Source organism: Cataglyphis hispanica, chromosome 7 (genome assembly GCF_021464435.1).
Source record: "Cataglyphis hispanica isolate Lineage 1 chromosome 7, ULB_Chis1_1.0, whole genome shotgun sequence".
NCBI lineage: Eukaryota > Metazoa > Arthropoda > Insecta > Hymenoptera > Formicidae > Cataglyphis > Cataglyphis hispanica.
Window position 1 is genome coordinate 4,749,404 of NC_065960.1, and position 24,598 is coordinate 4,774,001.

At 30.3% G+C, this 24,598-nt stretch overlaps 6 protein-coding genes across 8 annotated transcripts; 3 read left to right on the plus strand and 3 right to left on the minus strand.

The window, feature by feature from the left end:
- The first annotated feature begins 155 nt into the window (after positions 1–155).
- On the plus strand, positions 156–2,286 carry LOC126851149 (transmembrane protein 115). The gene is made up of 4 exons (XM_050594813.1): positions 156–808; positions 1,084–1,339; positions 1,415–1,591; positions 1,732–2,286. The coding sequence occupies exons 1-4, from the start codon at positions 358–360 to the stop codon at positions 1,934–1,936; spliced, it is 1,089 nt and encodes a 362-aa protein (XP_050450770.1). The 5' UTR covers positions 156–357; the 3' UTR covers positions 1,937–2,286.
- On the minus strand, positions 1,469–7,552 carry LOC126851139 (E3 ubiquitin-protein ligase Hakai). Of its 2 annotated transcripts, XR_007687645.1 has the most exons (6): positions 7,365–7,552; positions 6,753–6,856; positions 6,360–6,671; positions 6,024–6,212; positions 5,063–5,855; positions 1,469–1,599 (listed from the first exon to the last, which is right to left on the minus strand). XR_007687645.1 is itself a non-coding variant. In XM_050594793.1 (5 exons), exons 2-5 carry the CDS (start codon positions 6,852–6,854, stop codon positions 5,118–5,120), a joined length of 1,341 nt encoding a protein of 446 aa, XP_050450750.1. In that variant the 5' UTR covers positions 6,855–6,856; positions 7,365–7,552; the 3' UTR covers positions 3,123–5,117. The 2 variants fall into 2 exon arrangements, 1 of the variants encoding a protein (XP_050450750.1); XM_050594793.1 differs by lacking the exon at positions 1,469–1,599 and having other exon boundaries at positions 3,123–5,855.
- Positions 7,553–7,733: 181 nt separating this feature from the next.
- Positions 7,734–13,711, plus strand: LOC126851127 (choline transporter-like 1). The gene is made up of 12 exons (XM_050594767.1): positions 7,734–8,096; positions 8,321–8,466; positions 8,553–8,944; positions 9,025–9,114; positions 9,442–9,581; positions 9,685–9,871; positions 9,966–10,097; positions 10,187–10,331; positions 10,449–10,589; positions 10,707–10,866; positions 11,509–11,730; positions 11,840–13,711. The coding sequence occupies exons 1-12, from the start codon at positions 7,986–7,988 to the stop codon at positions 11,993–11,995; spliced, it is 2,022 nt and encodes a 673-aa protein (XP_050450724.1). The 5' UTR covers positions 7,734–7,985; the 3' UTR covers positions 11,996–13,711.
- A 340-nt stretch (positions 13,712–14,051) lies between these two features.
- On the minus strand, positions 14,052–15,808 carry LOC126851150 (ribosome biogenesis protein BRX1 homolog). Its single transcript, XM_050594814.1, has 4 exons — positions 15,489–15,808; positions 14,952–15,228; positions 14,516–14,871; positions 14,052–14,422 (listed from the first exon to the last, which is right to left on the minus strand). Exons 1-4 carry the CDS (start codon positions 15,579–15,581, stop codon positions 14,108–14,110), a joined length of 1,041 nt encoding a protein of 346 aa, XP_050450771.1. The 5' UTR covers positions 15,582–15,808; the 3' UTR covers positions 14,052–14,107.
- A 666-nt stretch (positions 15,809–16,474) lies between these two features.
- On the plus strand, positions 16,475–22,766 carry LOC126851121 (histone-lysine N-methyltransferase eggless). 2 transcript variants are annotated; one of them, XM_050594752.1, is made up of 15 exons: positions 16,475–16,588; positions 16,683–16,745; positions 16,926–17,190; positions 17,294–17,423; positions 17,540–17,680; positions 17,774–18,138; positions 18,246–18,475; positions 18,602–19,007; positions 19,131–19,364; positions 19,449–19,793; positions 19,979–20,146; positions 20,221–20,529; positions 20,605–20,891; positions 21,074–21,398; positions 21,599–22,766. In XM_050594752.1, exons 3-15 carry the CDS (start codon positions 16,960–16,962, stop codon positions 21,803–21,805), a joined length of 3,378 nt encoding a protein of 1,125 aa, XP_050450709.1. In that variant the 5' UTR covers positions 16,475–16,588; positions 16,683–16,745; positions 16,926–16,959; the 3' UTR covers positions 21,806–22,766. The 2 variants fall into 2 exon arrangements, with proteins under 2 accessions (XP_050450709.1, XP_050450710.1); XM_050594753.1 differs by having other exon boundaries at positions 16,575–16,597.
- On the minus strand, positions 22,396–24,476 carry LOC126851168 (myotrophin-like). Its single transcript, XM_050594842.1, has 3 exons — positions 24,206–24,476; positions 23,569–23,679; positions 22,396–23,346 (listed from the first exon to the last, which is right to left on the minus strand). Exons 1-3 carry the CDS (start codon positions 24,272–24,274, stop codon positions 23,170–23,172), a joined length of 357 nt encoding a protein of 118 aa, XP_050450799.1. The 5' UTR covers positions 24,275–24,476; the 3' UTR covers positions 22,396–23,169.
- Between the last annotated feature and the right edge of the window lie 122 nt (positions 24,477–24,598).

Below are 24,598 nucleotides of genomic sequence, written 5' to 3' on the forward strand. Positions count from 1 at the left end.
CAAACAAAATAAGAATGACGATGCGCTGACGCGCAATGCCCGCGTTTTTGAATTTTTAAACTGAAGCGTCTCGATTCTGAATAGCAACCAATAGAAACCGATGATTGATATTACGTATCGAACATTTCCAATGGACATTATATGGTTGCGTTCGAAAATCAACTCGTCGGATGGAGTAGCGTTTGATTGATCAATCTGGAAAAAAAATGTATTTGCTTTGATTGGTCAATCGGAAATTTTTCTCCGATGAGAATTATATCTTGGGACGCAACCCATCAACTTTCACGATCAACGTCAGACGGTAGCACTTGTCACTCTTCGGGGCGCGCGAAGTAGAGGTTAGGTTTGCTCGCGGCGATGGCGGCGATAAAGGGCCTGGGTAGGAATATCCCTTACTTGAGGCAACAGGCGGCAGCTCTATTAGGCAACACGAGCACCAGCGTCAAGTTCATCTGCGTAGTGGTGTTGTTCTCCTATTGCCTATCCTTTTCCGAGGAGGCGGTGCGCATCCTGAGCGTAACTCCAGGTTACCTCCTGCCACCGGTCTTCTGGTTCTGGACGGCTTTCACCTTCTGCTTCTTGGAGATACACTTTTGGGAAGTATGCGCGGACATCGTCACCGTCGGCCTCTGCGGCAAATTGATCGAGCCTCTATGGGGTGCTTTCGAGATGATGACTTTCTTCGCCATCGTCAACTTCGGCGTCGCCGTGCTCTCGGCACTCTTCTACCTATTCCTCTATATGTGCACCAACAATCCGGATCTGCTCTTTAACATACACATACACGGATTGACTGGCTACATTGCAGGTATCTTTTTTTTCTTCATATAATTGGTGTAATGTTGCTACTGGCTAGTACAAATCTTGGTTTGACTATATTTCTTATTCTACGTATATCACTGACAATGAATAAAATTATAGACTAAAGTTAATTCATCAATCAAAAGCGTTAATAAAAATGGTTTTGAAATATTCTTGATATTATTTGTAATTATAAAATGTTTGTACTTTTTCCAAACCAAAAAAATATATATATTTCCTATAGAGATTTTCTCTTAATAATATGATAATTTTATTTTATAGGAGTTGCAGTAGCAGTGAAGCAAATAATGCCAGATCATATCTTAATCAAAACACCCATTGGAAAGATCACAAATAGAAATATACCCTTAATGGTATGGATTGTGGGATTGATATTATGGCTTATAGGGTTATTAGAAGGTACTCATCCCACTATGTTTCTTAGTGGACTATTGATATCTTGGGTATATCTAAGATTTTATCAAAAACATAATAATGGTACTCGAGGAGATATGGCGGATAATTTTACATTTGCAAGGTAAAAATTTTATAATTTTACTCCATTTGTGAAATACTAACGGTTCGATTGCTTCATCTTGAGCTTTTCTTACAGCTTTTTTCCAAATGTCTTGCAACCGCCAATAGCAGTAGTAAGTAATACTATACATGGATTTTTTGTACGAATTGGACTTTGTCGAAAAGTAGTTAGAAGATTTGACATGTCCAACACGCCGCCTGGCTTGATTATTAATCTTCCTGGTATTGATCCACATGATAGCGAACGACGCAGGTGAGTATCTATAAAATAAAATACATATGAATATAGGAATTCAATTTTCAATATTTAAAATATTTAAAGTCAGTTTTTGAAGCATAATTTTGCGAATTATTGATATCTTGATCTTTCCAATCTCAATGTCTACTTTACAGGCAAATAGCATTGAAAGCACTGAGTGAGAGATTAAACAAAGATCATGCAAAACCTTGGCAACCAGACAGAGCTAAAAAACATTCTCCTGTCCCTCCTGCAGTTTCCATACCAATACCTGAATCCACTACACCCAAACCACTTGCATCACCACTTATTCCACAAGTCAGTGTCAATATACACAATCATCCTACTACTAGTACGTGATTATATGAGACTGACTAAATTTCAATAGGTTTATAAATTGCATTGAAAAACTTCTAAAGAGTACACACAATTATAAGGCGGGTTCATAATATGGCTATACTCAATAATGAGTTTAAAATGTATTTTTTTAACTATGTATCTATGAATAGAACATATATTATCGCTATAATTTAGATTTCACTCAATTGTTAAATTATTTTCTCATAAATGTTATTAAATTATTAATTATATCTATTTTCTTATATCCATTTTGGTAGAATATTATATAGAAAAATTCCAATGTTATTACATTTACTAGTAACTATTATTCTAATACAAAAGTAGGTAATTTTAATCTTTCATCAAACCTTTTAATAGAAAAAAGATTTTAAATCAGAAAGAAATAATTATATTAAATAATACTTTCTATTAAATAATATTTCTTATAAAAGAATAATTATTAAAAACAAAAATTAGAAGTTAATTTATTACTATTTAAAAAAAATGAAAATTAAATTATCTAATAAAAATCCTAACTTTTGTTTCATGCAATAAATTTTATTTCCGTATTTATTTTGTTCTGTATTAGTAATTAAAATATCTTTATATTATTGTCTTTATCATTGTCTTTATCACAACGATTTATCACAAATTTTATATAATACTCTTTATTGATTATCATGCCATATTAATGCCGGCATTTAAAAGAATATAATCTTTAGAAGATTTTTAAAAGTGGAAAATGTAAAATCAATCTTTGCATTATACGATACTATTTTCCAAGAAGTAAAATAGTGTTCTTTGTTACTGAAAAATATAGAAAAATCAATGAATGATACAAGAATTTTAATATTACTGTAAAAAGGCGATTTCATAGATTTATAGTGCCATACAATTAGAGTGCACTGTTCCATCAAAAACTTCGATAACGATTTAATAATATCATACAATATAAAAATGCTTTCAATGCAATGCATACAGCAACATAATCATGTATGAAATTAAAAAGAAAAGTGGACATAGATTTAATATCTTACTTTATGGTAAATTTTGTATCATCAAAAATGCAATAGAATATTTCCCTGTTAACTTGCAGATATATGTATGTTAAAATTGACTAATTTTGTTATAATATGAAACATTCTACACTTACATTTCAATTTTTAATATATATTTCTTTTTTAATATATATTTTCTTTTCAATAAAAATAATAATACTTCTAAAGTATTATAATCTACTATAACTTATATTCATTTTTTAACATTTATTCTTTATAATTTAAAGCCTTTTTTATTAAAGTTTCTAGATGAAATTATGTAGCATGAAATTTCAATTTTAATAACATAACTTCACATTTTATTTAAGGTTGCTTATTTTCTATAAAAATGTATTTAATATTATATAAAATGCATAACACATTTTTCATTCATTCATAGATACATTCACGTATATATATATTATATATATATATATATATATATACGTGATATATACAGGGTGTCTGATAATAATCGCCCCTCCATAATATGCAAGTAGAGCAGGTTAAACCGAGTAGAAAAAGTTTTCTACCGTTTAGCGATCTTCGCAATAATTAATGAGAAAGTAATTTAAAAAGATCGACCAATTCGCGTGAATATAAGCGCACCACGCGAAGAGACAATCCAAAAAAAGTATGCAATTGTTAAATGCGTGACGAAGTTTTTGCAGGAGCGCCCTACAAATGACAACGATTATATAACGGATTCTTTTACTCTATTAACCACATATTAATGGGGGGCCATCCTTTCTTGCCGCGCGAGAAAGGATAGCTCCATTCCGCGCGCTAATATTCGCACGAATTGGTAAATCTTTTTCAATTAATTTCTTATTAATTATTGTAAAGATTGCAAAACGGTAGTGGACTTTCTTACTAAATTTAACCCGCTCTATCTGCACATTACCACGGATGGAGTGATTATTATCAAATACTCCGTAAGTGGAAGTGTGTGTGGGAAAAATAGTTTAAATAGTAATAATTATAACGAATAATAAGAGATGTTGTATATAAAAACCACAATTTCACAGTCGAATTTGTAAATATAATAAAGATTGATGTAAACGTAAAGGGAACAAGATATTAAAAAGGGGCAGTGATTATATATGTAGCGATATATACATATGAAATGAAATTAAGAACTATTTTTATGTATAGCGTGATAAAATTCTCTACGTATGAATGTATTCTGAACAATTTTGATCTTCTATTCATATGCAGCATCCTCGGCAAATCTTTTAAGTACTTTTATTACAAGTATTTAGTCAATTAATATTTATTATTGTGAGTATGCTAGAAAATGGAAGGTCAAAATTAATTGAATGACTGACGAATTCTTGTTGAATTGACATGAGGCATGTTTTAAGAATATAATGTAATAATTATTATTATTACATGTACATGTTGTATGTATATCAGTAGTTTTGTACATAAGTTACAACCATTACAATCTGTACAATATTAAATTCTACCGACGAAATATCTTTAATTTCATTACCACATAATATATATTACAACTGATATGATTGAAAAGAAAATTTTATAGAAAGATTTGGAAAAGTCTGAATAATCTATAAATATATTCTGAATTCTTGAGTGTTCTAAAAACATTTCAAAAAGATTTGCATAGCTCTTATCAAAAAATATATAATAATTTCACTATTAACGTTTTGCATTAGTACAATTATATCATAAAAACATTTCAATAATTATATCATAAAAACATTTCAATAATTATATCATAAAAACATTTCAATAATATTCTTAAAATGATGAATATATTAATTGCATTTTTTGCATAGTAGAGTACCAGTAATATGATAAAGCATAATAACCAATGCTAATTTTATTAGTCAAATGTTGAGAAATTAAAGGAGTCATAATAGAAAATAAATCAATTTTATTGCGGAATTAAAATAACTTATTATAAAGCTTGTGTCATATGAAAGTATTCTATTTCTTTAAACTAATTGTATATTATCTTAAAAATCTTTAAAAGTAGAAAATCTCGCAAAGAACACTTAGAAAGTTCTTATTGATATCGCATCCATCCTGTACAATATATATGTATATAGATATATAGTATCTGTCATTTTTATAATTTAATACTCACACGTCATCATCATTTCAACACTGTATAACATTCCATATGAAAGCCTTTTTCTCCTTTATCTATAAAATTGCTGTTGATGTTGCGACCATTGTGGCTGCGGTGGAGGTGGCGGTTGTTGCTGAGACGGAGGCGGACCGTATTGAGGTTCCTGTATATAACCAGTGGGCGATGGTCTTATGGAGGTTGCCGCCGATGACACATATTGTTGCTGTTGCGGCGGTGGCGGTGGTGGCACATAAGACACCTGAGTCGGATGCTGCGGTTGCGGATAGTACTGTTGCGTTTGCGACACCGGCGGCGGCACATTGTAGCCATAATTCACTTGCGGCGGTGGTGGCGGCGGCGGTGGCGGTGGCGGATAATAATGATGACTTTGTTGTCCGTGAAGATCATGCGTGGCTAAAGATGCCGTATCCTGAATCGGCACGGTAATTAGATTAGTTCGCATCGGGGCGTTATTTGGGGGTGGAGGAGGCGGCGCGCTGTTCTGCGCGTAGCTTTGCATCGACATTATTGCCTGCTGTTGCTGCTGTTGCTGTCTGTGCTGTTGCCGATGTTGCTCCAACGTTGGTTGTTGACTCACCAACGAGTTGACGCGAGGATCATTACCCATGATCGGTTGAACCATGTGAGATTGCACGGATTTGAGTCGCGTATTTTGCATCGGCACAGAGGATACTTTCGTCAATTGCGATTCTATTTCCGACTTGGAATGCACGTATTGCGGAGGATCGACTTGTATCCCTTGAACTGGTTGGGATGGCGCCGATATGTGCCGATGATTAATGTGAGCCTATGTATAATAATATAATAAATAATGTTAATCATCGATTACAAAACAAAAATTATAACATAAATTAAATTATATTATTAAATTATACATATTAAATAATTTTTATTTTAAATTATACGAAAACTTTCCATATAATACATGATAATGTTATTAATGATATTTATTTACTTGTAGATCTCGTTGGCTGAGATATGTTCTCCTACATCCTGCATTACCATATCTTGTCCCACCATGTGTACACATGAATACAGTGCCTAGACCAGTTTGTTCCACTCTGGATACTTTCTCCATACAACGAGGACAAACTTTGTCTTCCCTTTTAGCACATGATAAACAAAATACATGTTTACAAGGTATCTGAAAACATATAAAAATAAGAAAATTGATATAAACAAGGCTCAAATGATATAAATCAAGTAATATGATTTAAAAGTATGTATTAAGAGCAATAATTAAAAGCTAATTTAAAACATGATTCTCTTCAACATACGTTATAAAACATACCATACGACCATATATGAGGATTGGCTTCAGACACTTGTCACAGCAGTGTATCATAGGATTCAGTACTTTCTCTCCTATAAGATTCACTCGATGGTCCCATCTCAAACGCAGCATCGGTTCTGGTGGACCTCGGTTGATGGTCGTGAAAGTCGGTGCTTCCAGTTGCGATATGTCGGCTTCCAGATCGAACTGCTGCTCGAGAGAAGGTTGCTGAGTCGCAGGAGGTTCATGTTCCTCTTGCTCACTGCCAGCCGTCTCGGTAGGAGTATCATCTGTTTGCTGAGGTGTATCTTCATCATCGCTTTCAATAACCTAGAAGCAATCTCAATGCATAAATATTACATATCAGATTACAATTTGAGTGAGAATATAAGTTAAGATGTTTATTTATACCTTAACCTGCTTCTTAGACTTTCCTCTAGCCCGACCTCGTGCACGTCCACGACCGCGGCCACGAGTTCTGCCCCTCATTCTCTTACCTCCATTCTCCTCCATTACTGAAATCAATGTCATATGCTATACTTATTTTTCATTATTAGATCGCTCGCATAATATCTCGTTTGCGTTTTTCTTTTTAACAAATTTTTACATAACTTTTTTCAAAAGTTTATCAAAAATTTTATTGTCAACATTAACGATTTATTCATACACTACTTTTAATTAAGATATCAAATAAAGAAATTCTGCTTTAAAATTATATAAATTTTTAATAAAATATTTAAATTAAAAACGATTATTAATTTCGAGAAAATCAATACATTAATAATTAAAGATAAATTGTGATATATGTTCGAAATTTGGGTGAACGTTTATCAAAGAGCTATAGATTAAGCTATAAGATTTTCACGCTTCCGATTTAGCTTTTTCTTAAAGAAAATCGAAAATCTTTTGACTCGTGTCTCAAATAGGTTATATTCTAGGCGGCCTATTTTTGACGCTTCGTACAATTCTCGAGAGCGAAAGAGCGATCGGAAACACAATATGTCTGTGAATGACAATACTCACAATTGGAATTTGGTGATTAAACGCGTGCGGTGAGGCGGGGAACGCTTGTTTTGTTAGCGATACACCCGTCTAAAGTTTCTACAACATTCCGCGTTGACTTAAATGGTGCGATAATCTCTAGCTGTCATATCGAAGCCTTCAATGAACTCCGCTAATCTCCGTGTGTGACGTACGCATTCGTTACCGTGGAAACGATACTACGCCGAAACGCGATCGCAGGGCCGTACATCACGATAATCGCCCTCACGCTCGAGAAAAACTTTCCGTATATCCATAAAGAAATTTGCGAAACAATGACGCGCGAAAATGATCCATACTCTTATTCACGATAATGAAAACGACTAAAATCGCTCGGAGGGATATTTAAATCAATTAAGAGCGTAGACTAACGCTAACATACCTAGAGCATTTATTTAATGACTACAGCATTAATCATGACTGATAAACACCTTGGATTTTGGATTTCTTTTACCGTTACCTCTCCTCCATCATTCGTTACGGCACTGAGCGTGGATTACTCCGGGTCAAAAGGGACGCGCGGCGACACAACAATAACTACTTTGCTCAATAGTGCCTTTGTGAAGCGGTGTAATAGCGATCCACGAGACGACGGAAAAGATAATGTCTTGCTGCACCGGTGGCAAGAATGAGGAACGCGCCGAGCCCATGCGGGTGCGAGGATGCACGGATGTTTTCTGGCTCTGCCTCTATATAGCATTCTGGTTTCTCATGGTACACAATTAATGCCTACTGTATACACTTAAACATTTTATTTTTTATTTTATGTAAAATTACTTATGTGAAATTAAATTATTTATCATAAAAAAGTTTACTTATATATAATTTATTATTTACTAAATTTATTTATGTAAAATTTATAATTTTTAGTTTTATCAGATAAATTTTTTATAAATAAATAGCTTTAGAATCTAACGGGACAACTTTTTTGTTTGCAGATTTTGATCGCAGCCTTTGCTATAGTATACGGCAATCCTTTGCAGCTTATAAATGGATACGACAGTTTTGGAAATACATGTGGCATGAAGAATAATCCAAAGTTTGGTAGCATGGAACTTTCTGGGCAGGATACCAGTGACAAACCGTCAGTCTAATCTTATATTTCTTATCTTCCAGGTTCAAAGTATCAGCTATGTTTATATAATGTAAAAGTAGATAATTCTATTCCAGATACTTATTCTTCTTGAACATAAGAAATTTTACACAGTTGTTAAAAATTTGTGTGAAACAATGTCCTGACAGAATCTTGTGGGACATGAACGATATTTGTACATTTTACAAAGAAACGGGATCACAATTATGTCACGATAGACCGGGCGGTGATTTTAGCGCGTGTAACGGCGAGAGTAGCAGATTCAAGAACGGATCTTGCCCCAAGCCACCAATTTATCCTAGTACGCCCGTTTTAAATCGCTGTATTCCTAAGGCAGTCCAGAATGTGAGCGAAACGATAATTTCAAATTTATATGGCTTAATCAATTCGTGGGATGTTATCAAACAAGTTTTGGGAGACCTATATAAAACTTGGAAGCAAATTTTAGCATTATCTTTTCTCGCTTGTGGTAAGGAAGTTAGCGCGCATTGCTATATCATAATGCATGTAAGTTATATACTAGATATTAATTTAATTCTTTTCTTTTAGTTTTATCGCTCCTTACAATATCCATCTTTCATTTATTGGCAAGTATTGTAACATGGATTATAATTGTGCTTGTAACCATTGCTTGCACAGGTAAATTATACATTTCTGATAAAATATTATTCAGATTAAAATTTTCTTAATATATCATGTCAGACTGATTATATATTTCAGTGAACAATATTTATAGCAATAATATATTTTAAAAAAATACATCAATAGATAAAATATATGCTTTTTATACAACTTATTATTTGTATTTATGTTGCATATAGTCATACACAAATGCAAATTTTAACATTTTTATGGAAATCATCATATATGATAAATAAAAATGATTACAAATTAGTATTGTATCAAAATTTAATATTGATAACAGACTGGTTCCATAACAGAGAAATTTCTAACATTATATTACAGGTGGCACAATTCTTTTATGGATGACATATGTTGATATAAAGAAAACTTTGGACAAAACTGACTCAAATGAACTTCTTGAAGAATCCATTCAAAATGAAAGGGCGTTTCTCGCATTTTCCATTATTGCTACTATTATCACTGTAAGTAAAACTTTATAATAAAATTTATAAAGATATAAATTAACATGTTTATATAAATTATATAAAATTACTTATAATAAAATCTTTTTTTTATTTTATATAGATTATATTATTATTTCTTTCATTCATACTACGCAAACGCATCAGCTTTATGGCGGCACTATTCAAAGAGAGCGCGAAATGCTTGAAAGAAATACCTGGCTTATTTTTCGTACCAGTTTTAACATTTATAAGTTTAATCATGTTTTTTGCCTTTTGGGTATTTATAATTCTTTGTCTTGCAACGGCCAGTAAGTATTTTATAATATTTAATCAGAACACACAGAAGAGAAAGAAAGAAATATTTCATGATTAGAAAAAATGTATTTTTATACTTTATTACAGATTACCCTAAGACAAAACCAGTACAAATGTACGAAAATAATATATTTGATCTTTTGAAGTTAAGTTCAGTTAATGAAAATGCTTCACTAATCGAGGAGAAAAAGATAGATTTTTCTCTGGAAACTTTCAAAAGTAATATTGTAATACATATCAGTCCATTTATATAATTGATTGTCTTAATCAGTAAAGAAAATCAAATAATGAGTTATTAAATATTATAGCATTTACTCTTGTGGAATATGTTGACGCAACTTGGGTAAAATACATGTGGTGGGTGTATCTTATTGGGTTGATATGGACATCGGAATTTATTGTTGCATGTCAAGCTATGATTATATCAGGTTCTGTCGCCCATTGGTATTTTAGGTAATATTTTATATTATATATATATATATATATATATATATATATATATATATATATATTGATTTAGAATATTTTATGGTAGATATTATTTATAATAATGATTGATTTTTGTGTTAGAAGTAAAAATGCCAGAAAATCTCCAGTGTGTTTATCCATAGGACATTTGATCTGCTATCATTTAGGCTCTGTAGCATGTGGGTCATTTTTGATAACCATTTTTAAATTACCCAGATTAATTTTGACATATCTACATACCAAGTAAGTTTTTTTAATAAAAAAAAATTAATTATTGTATATTTTTAATTTCCTTCAAATATCATTTGAATTGTATGTTGAACATATTGTTGTACGATCTCTCTTTATATTATTCCATAGATTTGAAAAGACTAAGGAAACATCTCCATGCTCTCAATGTGGTTTGAAATGTTGCATTTGCTGTTTCTACTGTTTAGAAAAATTTATTCAATATATGAATCATAATGCGTACACTGTAGTTGCTATAGAGGGTACCCACTTTTGTGATGCAGCCAAAACAGTATGTTTTAATGTATCAAAGAATTTATATCAAAAAAAAATTGAGAGAAATTAGAGAAATATTATAGATGTTTTTAATGTTTAATTTTGAAATTTCGCCAGTAGATAAATTAATAGACGAGTGTTTATACGACCAAACTGGCAATTTATTGTTTGATTGTTCTATCACAACGTTTCGACCATATGATTTGGTCCTTATCAAGTGAACTGCGTTATAGTTAAAAAGTTGAGAGAGAAAAATCGAAATGTCAAACTGACATTGTGTCAATCACTATGTTTGGGATACTGAGAACGACAGAATACTGAGAACAGTCGTTCTCAGTATCCCAAATATAGTGGTTGACACAATGTCAGTTTGACATTTCGATTTTTCTCTCTCAACTTTTTAACTATAACGCAGTTCACTTGATAAGGACCAAATCATATGGTCGAAACGTTGTGATAGAACAATCAAACAATAAATTGCTAGTTTGGTCGTATAAACATTCGTCTATTATTATAGATGCAATGTGATAATAGAGAAAAAAGGAGAGAAAAGAAAAATATGAGAAATATATGTATATTATAGTACATGTATATTATGTATATTATGTATATATGTCAACTATGTAATAAGAGATTTATAAACTTTATCTATTTTAAGGCCTTTACAACACTTGTCAGTAATGCTCTGCAAATAGCAGTGATCAATGGATTTGGCGATTTTATATTGTTCTTGGGAAAGTGTTTCGTTACGGCCGCAACCGGGAGCATCGCATTGCTCTTGATGAGACAAGATCCCAAGCTACATTTTTATGCTATTCCAATCCTTATTGTTTGTGTTTTTTCATTCTTCATCGCTCATTGTATAATTTCTCTTTATGAGGTAAATCATATATATTTTTTTGTTCATACTTGCAACATTTTGTTAACGTTTTACAAGCACGCAATTGATTGAAAATCTTTTATTAATAAAATCATTTCTATCATTTTAGACTGTCATTGACACGCTATTCTTATGTGTATGCGAGGATAAAAACTTGAATGGTGAGAATGGAAAATGGCGCCAATCCGCATTAGCACAAATCGGAGCCTCTAGCAGTAACGCAAATTGCCAACAACCCCAAGAAATGACACCGATAAACGAATAAGTATTTGATAATTTGTATGCATATTTTTTATACACATCTTTTTGTACGCACATATCTTTTCTATATTGTTAAAATACTTATTTTTGTGCATTTTATCACTTTGCATAAGACTAATAAGAGTACATTCCTTTCAATTTTCATATCTGTATCGTTATACAAATAATCGTATTGTTATACAAATATTCGTATCGTTATACAAATATCCGTATCGTTATACAAATAACTTTACAAAAATCGATGACGAGAATTGCAATGTGTTTAAAGATGCCTATCATGTGAAAATATAATTAATCATTTTCTAATTTTATTTTTTTATTTTTAATATACCAGGAAACATAAGTGAACACTACATCAATGCTATATGTAACAATATACATATAATTATCTAATCATGTAATTTTATAATATTATAATTTCTCTTTTGATATTAATGTTCATCTCTTAAGATTATAAATCTTCTTGTGTGATATATCATTACCAGATTTTATATTTCAGACTGAATTATTGTTGAACTTTTCTTTATCATAAGAAAGATATTTAGACAATTTTGATTGACACACAAGAATCTCGATCTCGCAGTTTGATAACGCAAATGATTATAATATTGAAATGAAATATAAAACGGGGAACAATATGGACAATTAATTATCCAGACATATAATCTGCTTGTACTCAACACCAGCTCTTTATTTAACTGCCAAATTTTAAATATATTTGATAATTTTTATCAGAATCATTGAGAGAAAGATTAGAATATCTTGTTTTATAAAAAGCTTCCCCTTCTATAAGCCTTCTATAAGCATATTTTATTCAATACTAAATATATAAATAACAAATATAGTACTAAATATATAAATAACACATACAAAAAATGTAAATTTAATTTATATCTTTTCTAAGCATGTAATACTATGTCATCAAAGTGTCATTGCACAAATTAAAAATTGTTGAATTATGTTTCATAGAAACATTTGTAATAAGATGATATTTATACTGATCTTAAATATATATTAAAAGCGAATGAAAGAATCATTGTTATAAAACAAATATGTGATTATTGTTTATAAAAAATATGCATTATAATGCAGCAAAGTGCAATTATTTGTAATTCAAAAAATCTCTTATATGGAGTATATTTCTTATACAGATATATCTGGAGCATTTATCATAATGATAAAAAACTGCTGTTTTTTGCAAATGGAAAATCTATTTTTTAAACTTTACATATTTCTCTTTCATTTCTTCCATCAAAAAAGAAAGTAATACAGAATTATAACTTCAGTTTATATTTAGATAATAAGGATATTAGGTCTCTACATTTAAAGTATTCTAGATAATTATAAGAATTTGTATTGATAAGTTCGCTAATTAGTACAAAGTATTATCAAGCACTTTGATTTAACATGCTTTAAATAATCAACGAGTATTATTATATTAATATGTTATATATCACGGTTATATTAAGCAGCTATATTATACTGAAAAACTTTAATTTTCTTGAATACAAAATGTATATTCATGATTAAGAAAAAATTATTGAAAAATTCTATCTATATATATTGTATTACTTAATTATATATTTAATTTTTAGAATTTTTTAAGAGCACAAATATGCACAATGCAATCAATGAAAAAGTGATTTTGTTATATTTACTTGATAACAGTATATGTGGATGATATACTATAAGATTGTTTTTAATTGTTCTTCATAAATATATATATATATATATATATATATATATATATATATATATATATATATATTATATGAATAAAATAATAAAAGAGAAATCTATTTATCATTTTGCTATATCAAACTTTGTCAAAAATGCCCACAAATTTTATAATAAAATTAAAATTTCTTCTTCTTATAATAAAAATTTTATAGACCATTATCATTATCTTTTTTGTAATTTTTGATATTATATTTTGATAATTAAATATTTAATAAATTTTATGTAAAATTAATTGAAAACATGTTTTTGTGTTTATCTGTAATCTTAAAACATAATTTGTTGGAAAAGTATAATTGTAGGTGTCAAATAATTCCATAAAATAAAATTATTTATTTTTTATTAATAATATTATAATATATATAGAATAACATTCATTTTACTTTCTTTTTTTCAAGGCTTTAGATTTTACTGATATTGCAGATTTTGCTTTCTTAATATTTTTAGTTACTACAGGTTTCTTTTTTATCTTTTTTATTTTACCTTTATCTTTTTTCATAATCTTTTCACTTTTATCAAACATCTCAAGTTTTTCTTCTATTTCTTTTGCTTTCTCCAATACATCACCCTTAAATATCTCATCTATGGGATTAAGTGCATAAGATTCATCAGGCTTGTTTGCCTTTTGTGCCATTTTCTGTTCCACTCTGTTTAAGTATTTATTGGCAGCTTTCTTTGTCAATGATTGCCGATACTAAAATTTTTAAATAGATAAAAGGTGTAACTTTTTGCATATGTAATAAGATAAATTACTGTACATTCATCAAATACAAGAATATTTTATTACCTTGGCAGGAGAAATATAATGTGGATTATCCCATAAAGTATCATTACCAAAACTTCCAGCAAATATCTTGACTGGGTTCAAAACAAATCGTGGCCCAATTTCAGCTAATCCACCATCTTCAGTCAAAATTTGAAAATTTCTAAACCATATTCTGTTGTCTAGAATGCTGAACGTGTACACATGATCAAAGAATGGCTGACTTTTAGGATGATGATTTGGCACATTAAAAATCTGCGTTAATAACTCTTTCAGAAGATTGTAATGTGCATGTGTAGTAAACTTTTCATCAAAGGATAATAATGGTCGTGATCCCTTTAAACAGTTTCCTGTCATCTTCAGTTCTGCCATTGTGTAAACTACAGATAAAATGAATCAGTTATATAAAGTTAATTTCTTATATATAATATCTTATTCTGATTATAGAAATAATACACACTGTTTTCTATGAGAAATTTCGCACTTGGACCAGTGGGCACATTAGCAAACCATGCATAAAGATCACGCTTTTTTCGTCCTTCAAACAAAATAGCCTTATTACAATTCTTCATCTCGCACATTTCATTTACTACTTGTAAGTTTTTAGTGCGTTCCATCTTGCATTCTGGACGATGATGAGGCATTAGCTTTTTCAAATCTTCCATAAGATGTCGATGCCTATGATTGATACCTCGAGTAGCAAAGACCAATACTCGTTGTCTGTTGACCCATTTTATCTATAAGAAAAATTTTTTTTTAATTTTGATTTTTCATTGATAGATAAATTTGCAAACATAACCATAGAGATTACAGAAAATAAAATGCTGATTGTAAAAATTAATCATTTTTCTAAATTATTGAATCAGTGGATTTTTGGTAAATGTTTCTTAAAAAAAGCTTGATACATTTTAAAATGTAACATTTAGAATGTGCTTTGTAATATTATAATTAGGTTAGGTTGAAAAAGTAACAATATATATCTAAGTTATTCGTCTACCTTTTTAGCAACAGGTTCATCTGACATTATCTTTTTTGGCTCATTTTCTTTTTCTACTTCTTCCTGTTGTTTTCTCTTCAATATTTTCGTCATTTTACTTACTTCAATTAAACAACGTGGTCAAATGTTTGAAGAGATGAACAGAATTGATGCACATTCAAACTGCCATCAATGTTTAAGCGGGGAGCACACACTTTTGCATAAGCGCATAACAATAAGCATAAGGAAATTGATTGGTTCATTTTCTTATGCATACATTTGTGGACCAATCAATTTCTTTATATTTATGGTTATGCGCTTATGCAAAAGTGTGTGCTCCCCGCTTTAATGTACGACCCACTAGAAAATGTGGATTTTAACCATCACTTTTGTTCCTAGAAAATACACTTTTCTATTGGATATCAAATGTAATGTGAATCCTGCATAAGAATATTATATATATGTATACTTTTGCATAAGCGCATAACCATAAATATAAAGAAATTGATTGATATATATATATATATATATATATATATATATATATATACACACGTATATTCTTTTCATAGAATTATATATATATATATATAATTAGATATTAATTTTTACTTTTTTGTGTAAAATAAACTTTAAAATTAATATATCTGATTATGGAACAGATTTTGTATGATAAATATTTCAAATCATGTTTTTTTCTGCATAATTATATTGCATAATTATATTACTTGTTTATTATGGAATTATAAGTAAAATATTTAATTATTAAAAAAACAGTTTTCCAAATTTTTCTAAAATATAAAACTCATATTCCTTGTTGCTTTCCATTTACACGTGGATATTGAAGAAAGACAGAAATTTTAATGTATATAATTTTTTATATTTTTGATTAGTGGAAATAAGCATTACTATCGTATTAACGATGCGACTTTTGACTACGAAAATTTATTACCATCGTGTTAACGACGCGGCTTTACCTTGGGAACGTAATTATTGCTTTGGTCACTACTACGATGTGGCGCTGAAATCAATGAAAAATACTGGTCTCGCCTTGATCCGAACCTTTGGCCTGTTTACTAATCTGTGCTGTCAGTTTGCAAAGTTTGCGGCACATTTTAGAGGTTACTAGAGTAATTTGTTTTTCACGTTTTTATTTAAAAAATTTACATACACTTTTCTTTATTCCTTTCTAATTATACTTTTTTTTATTCGTAGATCTTAAATATGCAACTAATTTTTACATAAATAATATATAAGATCAAGTTTTTTAAGTTATAGGTAAGAGAGAATTATATTTGTTTACACAAATATTCTTTTTGCAATTTATATGAATATATTTTGTAAATAGTATTTTATGAATACATTTTGTAAAAAAAAATATGCTTTCCGTTTAGAAAATATTTTTTCAGAATTGTTAAACTGTTTTCAGGAACTATATTAATAATGCTTTGTTTTCAGGAATTATATTAATTGGAAAACAATTGTCAGAAAAATGACACAAGACACGGAAGTCATTGAATTGATGTCAGATGAAGATGAGGATACAGAAAAATCTAAATCTAAAGTTTGTAATAGTAATTGCATCAATTTTAAATGTCGTTCTGGATTAAATATGATTATAGCACCTTCCTTTGCATGTGCTTTTTATGGAGTCTCGATTGAAAAAAAGAAAAAACGTATAATATGTAAAGAATGTTTTGAAGCTGCAATGCAACATCAAAGGGTAATTTTATAAAAATTATTTTTGAAAGAAATTGAATAATATATCAAAAAATATGTTGGAGAGAGATGTTAATATATTATTATTTTTATTATTATATTTATAGCAACTGATAAAAGCTCTTACAGAGAATAAATCACTATTAGATTGCCATTTTCCGGATCATACAATGGAAGTAGAAATTTCTGATAGCGATGATTCTGATGATGACAAGAAAAAGGAACTGGATGATGATGGTATATAGAATTTTTAATATTTCATCTCAAAATCAAAAGAATCAAATAGGATCTAACTTTACAATTAATTAAACTAACAAAACAAAAATTATAACTCTATTTTTCCCTCTTTGCAGAATATATACCAGAAGATGTTCTTTTAGATATTAAGGATAGATTAGATGATACTTTATTACATATTTTCAAGAAGTATAATATAGAGCAGCAGACTAAAACTGCATATAACTATATGCAAAAAAAATGGCAAGATATACGTGGTAAGATATTGCAAAATATAACTGAAAAATATAAACTTTTATATATCTCTTCTTTTATTTAAATAAAATACATTTTATATTATGCATTAACAGCAACAAATGAATCTCTTCATACTGAAATACGGGGAGTAATGCGTACTATGGATAAATTGCGTAACAAGTTATATGAGGACTTTAGGCCACAAATTAAAATGCTTGAAGAACTTCAAATAAATGACGGAGTTACGGAAAATGTCCATCCTCTTGTAGCAACAAAGAAAGTGACGCAAGTACGCATTCCACCTGCCACATTACCACAAGATAATCAGCTGGAAGTTTTAGCAATTGAGCCATCAAACCTACAAAAAGTAATAGTTCCTAAATTACCACCAACTGGTCTACTTGTAAAATCACCTCCAAAGATAGACAGCATAGTTTATATTATGAAAAATCCAGTTATGCCATGGATTAAAGCAAAGGTTTGTACAATCTCCATTGTATAAAAAATTTTTTTTTTTTTTTTGTTTATTTCCACATTTCTACTAGACAAATCTAAGAAGATTATAATACAGGAATATTTTTATAGATCCAACTTATAATTTCGACAAATCCATGGGCTTTTCGTGTAAAATTGTTGCAAAAGAAGTATAATGCAGCAGTCAAGACCATTTCTGGTAAGCAGGTAGCAGTAGCCGAACTGTCTCAAGTTATGATTCCGGTTGGAACACGAGTTGTGGCTGTATTTCACGATGTTACTTTTAGTAATTATTATAGTGGTATAATTGCCGAACCACCAAAATCTACAAATAAATATAGGTGTGTATTGTTTAAAGGTTTCTTCAACAAATTTATTTACAAAAAATAAATGAAAACTTACTCTATAAATTTTGCAAGTTTTGCCATAAATTGTAATACATAATATTAATTTTTTTATTATTACAGATATTTAGTGTTTTTCGACGACGGTTATGCTCAGTATGTCACCCATAAAGATATCTACCTGGTTTGGGAGATCTCACCGCGAATTTGGGAAGATGTTCCCAGCGAATCGCGAGATTTTGTGAAAAAATACTTGGAATCATATCCCGAAAGGCCAATGGTGAAACTGCAAACAGGTCAGATAGTCAAGACTGAGTGGAAGGGCAAATGGTGGCTCGCGAGAGTCATACAGGTCGACGCGAGTTTAGTGCAAATGCATTTTGATGCTGATAGGAGAACCGAATGGATTTACCGTGGATCAACTAGATTATATCCTTTGTATCTCGAGATTCGGAAAGCCAATGCCAGACAACAACTTCAACAATCGGGCAACGCACACGCTCGACATCGTATTCCTGTCGTTTCTAATGTAAGTGCGCTAAAAAAAAATTACTATTGAAATATACGAAAAGCATCAACGCGCGATATTCAAAATATTAAATTAAAAAGTTCATAGATATTCATCTATTTACTAATCATCTAATTTTTGCAGAAAAGTAATTCACCTTATGTTGAATACACATCTAACGTGGAAGAAGATGTATCACAAAATGCACAAGTAGAAAAAACAGCAGTTACTGTTACAAGTATAGCATCCAGTACATCGTCCGTTGTACCACAACAATCGCGTGCGGTAGCTAAAAAAAGTACTGCTAAAAGACAAAATAATCTAGATAGTATGATATATAATTCTATGATAGAAACGAAACCGTCGCATAGTATCGTTGTAAGTAAATAATAATTAAATATAATCTAATTTCTTTGGTTTGTGGGACATGCTATGTATATTCATATACTATGTTTTGTCTAGTTTTACCATACGCAAAGGAAATATGAACCAAAAAAATATGTTTCGCACAAATGTGGACCAAAATGTATCAAAAACATCAAAGTTTCACACGATGATCTCAAAGGACTTTCTCCACTCTCTGTTCCTCTATTATGTGGCTGGCATCGTCAGCTTTGTAAATATTCTAAGGGCAAAAAAGTTATAATATACCAATCGCCATGTGGCATCAGGCTGCGAAATATGGAGGAGCTGCATCGTTATCTTCGTATTACTGAGAGTACATTGTCGGTTGATCTGTTCGATTTTGATTACTGGGTACGTGCCTTCGCGGATTTTGTCGTGGAGAAGTGCTTCATCAACATCAAAGTAAGTTTCTGCATTAAAATGCAAAAATTTATTTAAAATATTTATAAAGGTATGAAAAACTATGAATATCTCATAGAAATGTATATTAGAATATTATATATATATATATATATATATATATATATATATATATATAATTTACAGATATTAAAATATAAATAACATTGTAATATTATATTTAAAAGGATCTCAGTTATGGCGTGGAAAATGTACCAATACCATGCGTGAACGAGTTGGATCATACTCAACCGGATACTATAAGATACACCACAGATCGAGAACCAACTGAAGGCGTTAATTTAAATTTGGATCCTGCATTTTTATGCAGCTGCGATTGCGAGGACGATTGTCAAGTATGAAATTGTAAATTACTATGATATAATGCAAATTTATGTTACTTTATTCTTTTTATAATTTATAACGATAGGATAAAACAAAATGTCAATGCTGGCAATTAACCATACAAGGAGCAACTCTGGGAGGAAAAGTGCCAAATACTGACGTTGGTTACATTTATAAACGTTTGCCCGAACCTGTAACCACGGGAATTTACGAATGTAATTCGGGATGCAAGTGTTCGGTGAAAACGTGTCTCAACAGAGTAGTGCAGCATCCTCTTGGCTTAAGGTTACAAGTATTCAAGACGGGACCGCGTGGTTGGGGCATAAGATGCCTCAATGACATCCCTCATGGCGCTTTTATCTGCATATATGCAGGGAGATTACTCACTGAACAAGTATGAATAATTAAAATTAATCTCGATTCGCAGATCTGCTTATCAATTTATTTCCTTATACATATTAACTTATAGGGCGCAAACGAGGGAGGCAAGAATTACGGCGATGAGTATCTGGCAGAATTAGATTATGTGGAAGTAGTAGAAGGTTTCAAGGACGGTTATGAGAGCGATGTTCTCGAATCAGAAATACCGCAATCAACAGCGGAAGAGGATGATAAGAAAAAAGCTATCGACGTGAGTGATGAGGAAGATAATACGAAGGGAAACACGAATGACTCAGATGAAGATTTCAATATCGATAACTACGTGGCTGACAATAAAGATTTGTTGGAAACAACTGCGGAATCTTCCTCTATCAGGTGTTTATTACATGTCTAATTCTATGCGCTTATCATAATAATTTCTATATTTTCTATATAATATTAAATATTGCTATTATGTAAAGTAAGAATCTTAATTTTCGACGATTATTTTACAATATTTTTCTATTTGTGTAATATTTGCTGGAAATGGAAAAAATGTAAGAGTTTTGTTACATCAGGAAACGTCTAAGAAAACGAAAAAGAGAAGAAACGGACAATCAACCAGATGTGTCCGAAGAGAATAGCGAGGATGGAAGCATTACGAGAGGTTCGGAAAATACGGCAAAGTCATCTATCAGTGAAAATCAAGATACAATCAACATAAGTGATGATGATGAGAGTAGAAACGATGTAAGAAGGGAACCAAGTAGGTTTGAACCGAATATGGAGCCAAATCAAATAGAAAAATCGGCATTCAAATCCGTAAGAGATTATTTCGGCGAAGATGAAGCTGTTTACATCATGGATGCCAAAACGACTGGAAATATTGGTCGTTATTTAAATGTGAGTAAAAAAAATTTTCTATCGTATTATATTTAAAATAAAAATCTTTTTTGAACTTTAACATTTTTTAAAACTTTGAAAAAGTATCTCAATAACTATTTTAATATCTAATCACGATTTAACATTTTTGCATTTGTGCTATATGAATTTTTAATGTACTAAAAAATATAAATTATTCTTATATCTAAATATGTCTTTAGCACTCCTGCGATCCAAATGTGTTTGTACAAAATGTTTTTGTCGATACACATGATGTGCGTTTCCCGTGGGTAGCATTTTTTGCTTTACAATACATAAAAGCTGGACAAGAATTAACATGGAATTACAGTTACGACGTAGGAAGTATACCGGGTAAAGTAATCATTTGTAAATGTGGTGCAGCAAATTGTCGAGGACGTCTTCTATAAACTTTGCAATTTATTTCTTTTAACAATCCGTCAATTGATTTTATATAATATAATCATATTATATTATATCATATTATACTGCCATTATTTATCTACCAAAAAAAATTTACAATGTAAAAATGTATAATAAGATATATAATTTAAGAGATTTTGAGTTTGTTCTTTATAGCTGAATTGAACTGATTGTTCTAGTTCAGAGTTTGTTTTTTTTTTTCTGCTGAAAGGAGAAAGCTTAATTCTGAACTAGTGCAGCCAGTTCAGCTCAGTTCAGTTACAAAAAAACAGACTTTTATTTCACTTGTATAAAAATTTGCACTATATATCTGCTTGATTTTCCATGTTACATTCACATTTATATCTACATTCATGAACAATTTGCATCCATATTTACCTCTATATCCACCTCACATTCCGGAATTTAATTTTTTATGAATTATTTCTCTGAGTCATATTGTGTTAATTAATATTTCAATGATTAAATAATTAAATATGATTTAATAATATAAAAAAAGTATATTCTTGTCATCTTTCTATTTGGAATATGAAGTTCAGGGCTTGTGTAATTGGATATGAAAAACGAGATCAATGTGTTCATATAACAATGATGTATTTGCTTATTACTTTTGATTATTGTACATCCTTAGCATCCATTAGATACGTTACACCTTATTAGCATTGCAAATGTATTACTTCTTTTTTATCGCAATTTATACATATCTTGTTCAAAACTCAATTCAACGCACAAGTATCTCAAAGGACAGTTTAGCACTTTGTTTCAGAGTATAAGGAATTCCACCGACCTAATCACGAAAATATCGACTTAAAATGGAGAATAAAATATTATAAACAATTGTGACATAAAAATGTATAAAAAGGTTTTTAGGAAAATTTTCTATAAATTAATAACAAACAATATGTACCATCTTATAGAATATATCAAAATACATTATATTTTATATTGGTATGTGTATACGCGCGTGTGTATGTATGTATGTGACTGAATATTTAAACTAATTTTCTTAACTGATCGCAACTACATGCGCGAAATAATACCTTATTATTCTAAACTTGTAACTTATATAAATGTATTTAGAACCATGAAGAATTAATTATCACGAGAAGAATATAATTTCTTCATACTCTGTCGACATGCAGTATATTATATTATTATTATTATTATTATTATAAAACAATATCCACATACCTATATTCATTTAATTTAGAGTGTTTAAATACTATATCCTAGTCATCATAGGCGAGAAATCAAAATAAAGCTGCAGTGGAATAGTCTCTCTCTCTATAAGGAGGAACATTAACGTATTAAAATAACAAAATTATTATTCCGCGTTTTGTTTAGCTTTATGCTAGTGGAGTTTCAAAAGCTGTTTAATCTCGTCTTTCTCGGCTGCATCCAGATAACTTGTGCCGTCCGGCGTTAAACCGTCCGGTTTAGCGCCTTTCTCCAGCAACAGTTTTACACAGTTTGTATGCCCCTCCCAAATTGCCGCCAATAATGTTGTGATTCCATGCTTATCTGTAGCCTATAAAAGATGGGATTACGATATGATTTTGCTATATTTAGCAGTATATATTTTTAATTTTTATAGATAATGAACAAAAAAAAAATCACAAATGTATCATAAAAATAATTATTTATAAAATAAAACAATTGTTAACACAAAATGATTACATCATGATATACAATTACTTGCTGTTTTAATTGCTTTTTATTTTTAGATGTTAATTTATTGGATATAACTTACATTGGCATTTGCTCCTTTCTCCAACAAATATCTGACGACTTCACTTTGACCATAATCTGCTGCATAATGTAATGGCGTTCTTCCATCAATCATTTGATTCACATCAATATTCTAAGAACAATAATAATAAAACAGGTAACATAGCATTTCTTTTTAACTTAGACCTAAATTAAACAGATATACAATTAGATGCTGTAATAAAAAATATTTTATTCAGACGATATTTTGAAGTTTGCTATAAGACATATAAGACAAATTGTTAATTCATCTTTAACTTCTTTCTAAATATAATATATATAATAATTCTAAAGTATGCTGCTATGCAGTAAGATTTATTACAATTTTTAGATTGCCGTCTCATTGAGGATTAAGTTTCTGAGAAGTAATATGTGGAGGCTTAGAGATATGCAAAAGAGAAAAAAGATGAAGACTTGGTAGTGGCAGATAACTGAGAGAATGTGCCAATGTGTTATAATTGCTAACATCTGCTCGTATATACTTCCAGGATCAAGGTATGCAATTATTTTCTAATTGTTCATCCTCTTTTGCGCATAATTAATTAATGATCTATTAAAATATATCTATAGGATGCGTGAAATTTTTCGAAATTTAATTTTATATACGATGTCATATTTGCCTTGTTTTCGACGATATCTCGCACTTGCTCGAGATCGCCGTTCTTTATTCCCCAGACGAGTTCGCTCATTCTCGCTGTCGTCGTCTCTTGCGGGTCTACACGACGAACGATTGTATGTATACACTGCGTACTTTTCCACTTTTTTTCCTCCGGTTTCTTTTATCCGTTCCGTACCTCAATCATTCGCCCATGAAATTTGACGCAACTCTTTAAGCGACACCGATACCGAAGGTCTCGTTGTGTGCGAGCTGACAATTCGTACACGTTACCAACTTATCAAAAGACCCTATGTAAGAAGGTGGCACCAGTTTGTCTATTCTCAACGTTCTCAACAAACATTTTCAATTTTTATGCAATTTTTATTAGATTTTATTAGATGCAATCTAATTATTT

Coding starts and splice junctions, on each gene's coding strand:
- LOC126851127 (XM_050594767.1), top strand. CDS start 7,986: ATGTCTTGCTGCACCGGTGGCAAGAATGAGGAACGCGCCGAGCCCATG. Junction 9,582..9,684: donor TTATTGCTACTATTATCACT/GTAAGTAAAACT, acceptor TATTTTATATAG/ATTATATTATTATTTCTTTC. Junction 9,872..9,965: donor TCTTTGTCTTGCAACGGCCA/GTAAGTATTTTA, acceptor ACTTTATTACAG/ATTACCCTAAGACAAAACCA.
- LOC126851149 (XM_050594813.1), top strand. CDS start 358: ATGGCGGCGATAAAGGGCCTGGGTAGGAATATCCCTTACTTGAGGCAA. Junction 809..1,083: donor ATTGACTGGCTACATTGCAG/GTATCTTTTTTT, acceptor TTTATTTTATAG/GAGTTGCAGTAGCAGTGAAG. Junction 1,592..1,731: donor CATGATAGCGAACGACGCAG/GTGAGTATCTAT, acceptor TCTACTTTACAG/GCAAATAGCATTGAAAGCAC.
- LOC126851139 (XM_050594793.1), bottom strand. CDS start 6,854: ATGGAGGAGAATGGAGGTAAGAGAATGAGGGGCAGAACTCGTGGCCGC. Junction 6,672..6,752: donor AGTCTAAGAAGCAGGTTAAG/GTATAAATAAAC, acceptor GATTGCTTCTAG/GTTATTGAAAGCGATGATGA. Junction 6,213..6,359: donor TCCTCATATATGGTCGTATG/GTATGTTTTATA, acceptor ATATGTTTTCAG/ATACCTTGTAAACATGTATT.
- LOC126851168 (XM_050594842.1), bottom strand. CDS start 24,274: ATGAGCGAACTCGTCTGGGGAATAAAGAACGGCGATCTCGAGCAAGTG. Junction 23,680..24,205: donor GAGATATCGTCGAAAACAAG/GCAAATATGACA, acceptor TATTGTTCTTAG/AATATTGATGTGAATCAAAT. Junction 23,347..23,568: donor AGAAAGGAGCAAATGCCAAT/GTAAGTTATATC, acceptor CATCTTTTATAG/GCTACAGATAAGCATGGAAT.
- LOC126851121 (XM_050594752.1), top strand. CDS start 16,960: ATGACACAAGACACGGAAGTCATTGAATTGATGTCAGATGAAGATGAG. Junction 17,681..17,773: donor AAAATGGCAAGATATACGTG/GTAAGATATTGC, acceptor ATGCATTAACAG/CAACAAATGAATCTCTTCAT. Junction 20,892..21,073: donor GCGGAATCTTCCTCTATCAG/GTGTTTATTACA, acceptor TTGTTACATCAG/GAAACGTCTAAGAAAACGAA.
- LOC126851150 (XM_050594814.1), bottom strand. CDS start 15,581: ATGACGAAAATATTGAAGAGAAAACAACAGGAAGAAGTAGAAAAAGAA. Junction 15,229..15,488: donor ATGAACCTGTTGCTAAAAAG/GTAGACGAATAA, acceptor TTTTTCTTATAG/ATAAAATGGGTCAACAGACA. Junction 14,423..14,515: donor ATTATATTTCTCCTGCCAAG/GTAATAAAATAT, acceptor TAAAAATTTTAG/TATCGGCAATCATTGACAAA.